The following is a 6,866-nucleotide window of genomic DNA, read 5'->3' on the forward strand; positions in this document are numbered from 1 at the left end:
TCGATGCAACATTATACGAGACATTTCTGGGTGCAGCGTTCATTTTGATGGCGAGTTATTGGCTAGACATCTCACGCTACAACAAATGTGGCCTTTCTTGTTGAAAAATACACAGAAAATATTGCTTTTGCAAGGAAGATCCTTGCTTGAGGTATGGTCTTCGGCACCACAGCGTCCACAATGGGGAGATTGAGAACAATCAGCTGCGATGTGGGAAATTTTCAGAGAGGTAGGACGTGTAACCTATATACAAAGCTCTATTTTAACAAAACTGGTGTTGACCTTCTTTGAATCATCCCCCAAGTAAAAGATCTTTTGATCAATTTTGTTTTGTATGTAAAGGTACAAAAAGGGCAAAATTAAACTAAAAAGAACAAATTTTTTTATTGAAGTAAAAAATGATGATTAAGTTCAAGACAAACAAAAATTATTGCTTCGAATCATATGCAACGTATAACCATAAAACCAGCTATATAAAACGGATTCGTGATATATGTATGTTTGTAGAGTTTCTAAAAAATTAATGCTTTACTGAAAGCGAAAGACCCACATAAAATAAAAGAGGAAGCTGTTTTAAGAGAGAACCTCTTTAATTAGCCTGCAGAAAATAAGAGAATGTTTTGTTAAGCTCTAATAGTTTATCACTGGTCATAAAAAATATAGCTTTAGTATAAAAATTAAATTCGCTACAAAATTCAAGTATAAAAACGAAGACATTCATTCTGCAACTGAGAAATCCTAAAATCATACAAAAATCGCAGACAAATTTATCATCCAATTCCGTCTCAAACGTTTCATATTCAGCATTTAGCTACGTAAATTTATATCTTTAGAAATGCAATAAGCTATAATGTTAATTTCCGACGAAAGTATTACTTCAACGCTAGCCACACCCCTTCTCTCTTTTTTTTTTCTTTTTTTTAATCCCACCTCCTCTCCTCTCAGTGGTACTAACATTAAGAAAAAACTACTTTTAAACATTACAAAAATCTAAATGCCACCTACACTCTACATTTTACTAAAATTAGCAGCCAAAGAGTGGTCTTCGCATTATTGTACTTCTACCAGACCCCTTCTCTTGAGGTTCCTTTACAAAATGATAATCTACGAATTGTACCAAATTAAGCGAATCCAAATTATGTATAAATATCTTAAAATACTTTATTTTCTGCTGCAAGACATCCTGAAGTGGTTTAAATTTACATTCTTAACAAAATGTGTTGTTTTGTGTTTTGAGCAATGCGGTAGTTTTTCAAAATTCTGGTCTGTTTATTCAAGCCAGTTTCATATGTAGCAAACGTAGCATATGTAGCAAAATGTGTAGCAAACGCTCAGAAGCAATAACAACTATTCGTTTTAAGTTTCAACTTCGCTCTTTACATCCATTAGAAAAACTTTGCTTTGCCAGGTTCAGCTGAATAAAAAACAACTAGATATTCTTAAAAGTAAGAGTTAAAAGTAATTTTAAACAAGAAGACAATATCAAATAAACAATTCATGAAGATTATTTAGTTTCAGTAAGCAGCTTTACTACAGATGGGTCAAGCCACTGAATTTACATTCAATAATCTTAAACGCTTTTAAATTTTATAAGGCGAGGCTTTCTAAGATACTCTTTTCTCTAGACAGCCATCGTTAGAAATTGCTTTGCTGTTGCGTGAATATTACAAAAGGACATGACGGAAAGAGAAAATGATTTAAATTTCAATATTGTACAATATTGTACATATTTAAATATTGTACAAATGCCTCTTTATATGGATAGAAAACCTAAAAATCTAGTAGAAATTCAGAAGAAGAAAAAAACAGAAAAATCATCCTAATTTTTTATATATTTTATTTATCATGTTTACAGTCAAAACAAGCTGATCATAAAATTTAAGATTAAGTAATTGCAGATGAAGGATAAGGAAATGAAGTGAAAACTGATGGTGCAAATTATAATTTACATTGGAAAATATCGTCTACCAGTTTCCTGACATCATAAATTGATGTAGTAAGGGTTATTAGCCATTTTCTTTGTCATGTTTTGTTGAAAATTTATTGATGGATCGTCCTTGTCCATTTTCATTCAGTTTTTAAAGTATTATGTTTTGAATTTGTCATACCTTGCTTCTTATCAAGCCATTTTATAAGTTACATGCCCTTCATCGCTATGACCTAGAATAAAAGACTGTCAAGGCAAATTGAGTTTATTTTAAAGTTCATTGTCTTCTCCAGAGACAACTTCAAAACTGTGTTTTTCACTTTTCTGTAATATTTAGATTCTTTAGTTTGTGCCCTTATCGTGCAGATGAGGTGACGTCTTTGCGAAATTTATTTGGCATCTATTGATTTTGGACATCGATGTTAATTACTAAGGACCAAACTAAGAAATTTTCTTATTATTTTTTAGAGTTAGACCCATCTGAAGAAACAATTGCTGGCCAAAGTTTGAATTCCACCTCCAGGTGCAGAAACAACTTCCTTGAAATCTTCAATGGAGCTACAACCAGCCATGAACTAATTGGGAAACTTTGTGGTGAATTGTTAATGCCTTCACTCGTCAGCTCGGGAAACGAATTCCTCCTCGTTTTCACATCTGATCCAGTAGGAAATTTTCATCATCCTCTTCCTTTAAGATATCCACCGGGATTCAAATTAATAGCGGAAGTGTTTTTTGTGGATATGGCCACAATAGGTGCTATGATGAACAAAAATGAGGTTTTGGAAATTGTCAGACTTCCGCCAGCCTATTCAAACGATAACGTAATTCTAAACGAAAGAAAATCTACATTCAAAAATGAGATTTTGCGAAGAAATATGACATTTAAAGATAGAAACTCTCTACAATTAAACAGTGCTCTCAGAAAAGAAGTCAATGCAACTTCATTGATGAGCTCAGTTGAAAGAGCTCGCTACAAAAGTTCAGATATGATACAAACAGATAAAATTAGAACCATGAATAAAACTACCATAAGAACAATACCATTATTAAAAAATATAGTCACAATCTATAATCCTGAAAACTTCATAGGTATTGGAAACTTCTTTTATGGTTACAAACTAAAAAGCTACAGAAACAAAGCTGTATGGTTAAAAATTCGAAAATATTATATTTCTTCTGTCTCCGAAAAGTCACAAGTTTGTTTATCTGTGAAGGATGGCAGTGACACTTTGCTACAAAGCTGTGAAATAAATTTGAACCTCTCTTGTCATCATGTAAATTTAAAGGGTCCTACAAGACCATGCTCTCTTGCTTCAGAAAGTCTGATTAGCAATTCAAGTGAGCTTGGAATAGCTTTCAAGTTTTACAATTGGACCTTTAGAGATAAATTGTTATTCAAGTTTGACCTTGAAATAGTGGATTTTTCAAATGAATGTAACTCATTTTTAAATTCTTCAAGGACGCAAGGAATTTTAAAGACTCCCAGTAATATATTATTGTTTGGAAGTGGGGGTAGTCGTAATTTTATATGTGAATATCAATTTTTTATTTTACCAAATGAATATTTAAAACTACAAATATTTGGTTCTAGTTCAAACAAAAGTGAGTTGAAAGTGTTCGAAGATATTGGGAGAAATATTTGGGTTGAAAAACTTTCATTTCAACCACCTTCGTATCCCGTTTCATATGAATTTAGTTTACAATCCGTCCGCTTACAATACAAAGTCATTAACATGACTTATGATGATTTACCTGAAAGTATCTACCTTCAGATTGATTTTTCATACCATAGCAGTGCTCAGTGTAGAATAAATAAAGAGTTATCTTCTAATTTTGGAAATACTACTTTAAACTTTAATGCCTCAGGACCATGCAAAAAATTCACGGTTGTAATCAATTCGTCACATCTAGATCATTATTTTTCTGTGCAAATTCCAGGGTTTGATGTCCTTAAGGAAAACGGATTCGACGTTGAATGTCCAAAAGGAAATAAAATTTATGTGTACACTTCTAGTGGCTTATTAATAAATACAATATGCCCCGAATGGATTACCGACGGACCAATGACTGTGATAACACCAAAGATGCAAAACTTATCCAATCCAGTGGCTGCTATTTTAGAAGTTGTTGCTACTATGAGCATAAATTTTTCAATCCAGTGGGTAGAATTGAAAGCTCTAAAAGCATTTCAGCACTGCCATTCTTACTGTCCAGATGTAGGATGCCTTAGTGACGCTCTGTGGTGTGATGGGATTATTCACTGTAAGAATGGAACGGACGAGCAGAACTGCTCGTCTGGTATTAGTGACTTTGTTTTTATGTTTCCACTATGTTTTCTGACTTCATTGTTAGTCTGTATTGTGTGTATAACTATGGTTACATTTTATATGGCAAAGAGTAGTGCTCACATTGATGATAGCAGGGACTATATTCTTAGAGGATTTGAAGATTATAAAAATGGATATTTATGACAACCAGTTAGTTTTGATGGTGATGTTGAAGCTAATGATTTTGAATCCACAGTGTAGTATCCCATAAATTTGCTCTAAGAACATCATAAGCAAACATAAGCTTACCGAGTCAAATATCCGCTTTAGGCTCAGACGAAAGAGGATTGTGAAAGGACGAATTATAGTTCAACGAAGATTTTAACCCCCCTGTTCAAAAGAAATAAACACAATAATAATTGTAAACGTAAAATTTATAACAATCGGAGGAATTTCTGTTGGAACCAGCCTAGCACTTTTAGTAAGCTTTGATAATATGACTAAAATAACAAGTGTTTGAGAGGATCTTAGCAGGTGGCAAACGGAGAGCAAGCTATCACCACTGTGTTGGCCTAATGTAGTGTAACACTCTAATGAGTGCGAGGTACTAGCAATGTTCACAGTTTTGATTTAAATGACCTTCCAGAAGATTTCAATCTCAGTCTCGGATATACCTGTATATCAGAGGCAATGCTCTAGCACTAAGTCCTTTGTATTTGGACCCCTTCGTATACTAAGGATGGTCATACCAAGTTCAAGTCCTAAGGCCCATATTCAGCGTCGAAAGTGATTAGAGTGCAACTGACCAACTTTCTGCAATTTTTTTGCTACCTCCTCCACCCCCCCCCATAGCACCTCATTATATTGGATCAAAAATTTGAAAGGGCCATTTGTCCCAAATTGACCAAAAGTCCCCCTCAGACCTCGGGCCCTCAGTCCCAAAGACTTGATTCCCCCCTCAGCCTTTGAAGCAATGGAAGTGAATAGTGCAAATTATCAATTGTTTACAGATAGGTTTTAAAGTAGGACAGGGGGGAATGTTTGATCGTTGGTTTCCGACTGAATCAAAACTTTTAGGGATCACTCACTGGGAAAAGAAAAACATGTATTTTGTCAGAAAAGGAAGGGAGGCAGAGGGCCCAAAAAAGTCAAAAACTTTTTCATCCGATTGGCACTCAAACTACAAACGTCACTCAAGCTATTTAGAGGGTCTGAGAGGCAAAGAGATAGCACTACTCTATCTTGTAAACGATGAATAGCCATGTGATATTATTTTTTGTTGCATCGCTGATATTGCGAATATACTTGAAACACGCTGATGGAAAAAGAAACGTTTTCAGCAAAGGCCAAATTACACTTCAGCCCTTAAAGGGCCTATAGGGTGCCTAAAACTATATTGTATCAAAGAGAATGAGGATTTTTTTATCTTGTGGAAAATGGAAATCACAATTGAGATTTGCATGTCTTTTTCGCAGAAATAAAAAAAAAACAATCTAAAACAGCTTTGCTCACAACTTTGGATCAGAAGTCGTCAATAGAGCGAAAATATAAGGTAGATATTTTGGAAAAGACCTCCACCAAGTCTTTTCTGTTGCAAAAGGAAAAAACATAACCATTTGAAGTCATCAAAATAAAAGAAGAAAACGAATGGCAAAAGAAAACAAGTCAAGAACGAAATATCCTTCAAAAAATTTGATTAAAATGTTAATAGTGGACACCTAAGTAGATTTTTTTTTCCAACAGCAAGAGCCTTAAGTCAAGAGGGGGAGAAATTAATTTAAAAAAAAAGTAGAATTACAAGAAAAGTATGAATATGATTGCAAAACCATTAGGCTTGACAAAAATATCAGCTTTAGTTTGGCAAATAAAGAAATCTTTTGTGAACCTCAAAAAAATCTTAAAATATCTGTACACATTTTAGAGGAGGAATAATTATATACACATCCTAGGATTTGTTCTGAGATACAAAAACCAAATACAGTGAGCAGAAAGACACAGACAACATTGATCCAGACACAATATATAAACACCCATTTGCATAGAAAACAGACACATTCCAGCGATTATCCGTTTGTTTTATGTCTAGCGATTTGCCTAATTCAAGAATTAGGAGAGAAATATTAAAAAAAAAAAATGTATAAACTGGATATATGAGACCATAAGTAATTGCATACATATTTTCATGTATCTTATGAATATTTTCATGCTTTGAAATAAGATAATAATGCAGTGACGTTTTGCCTTAAGAATAATAAAGTTATCAATGTATATTTGCAATAAATATCTAAATAAGGTTTTGCTATGGCTAGAATTTTACTCCTAATATAGTAGTGCCGTTCCAAAAAAAGTCTGATAGAGGAACTAAAGGTTGAAAGACCAAAAAAAACCGAGGATGCAGAAGAGCCAAAAATGTCTGAGGCCCGAAAGCCCAAATGGCTGACCGTAGCGAGTGAAGAAGGTTTCTCTAAGGAACGTCTTATATTTGTCACTAGTAATCAACAGTAGAAGCTCCACAGAAATACATTTATGATGCTTTTTTCTACTCTCATTCCTTTTTTTTGATAATCTTTCATGGGTTGATTGTAGACAAGTCTCTTTATACAAATACCGCTAAGAAACCTCAAAGGGTTCCTGAAAACAAAAAAGTGAGTTTATCAAATATGCGTATTAGA

General features: G+C 33.7%; 1 protein-coding gene across 1 annotated transcript; it reads left to right on the forward strand.

Annotated features, from left to right (window-relative positions):
* The first annotated feature begins 2,346 nt into the window (after positions 1-2,346).
* Positions 2,347-4,827, forward strand: LOC148954580 (uncharacterized). The gene has a single exon (XM_089086351.1). It carries the CDS (start codon positions 2,347-2,349, stop codon positions 4,396-4,398), a length of 2,052 nt encoding a protein of 683 aa, XP_088942477.1. The 3' UTR covers positions 4,399-4,827.
* The last annotated feature ends 2,039 nt before the right edge of the window (positions 4,828-6,866 follow it).

Source organism: Artemia sp. Qi Xiang Cuo, chromosome 3 (genome assembly GCF_049724085.1).
Source record: "Artemia sp. Qi Xiang Cuo chromosome 3, ASM4972408v1, whole genome shotgun sequence".
NCBI classification, from domain to species: domain Eukaryota; kingdom Metazoa; phylum Arthropoda; class Branchiopoda; order Anostraca; family Artemiidae; genus Artemia; species Artemia sp. Qi Xiang Cuo.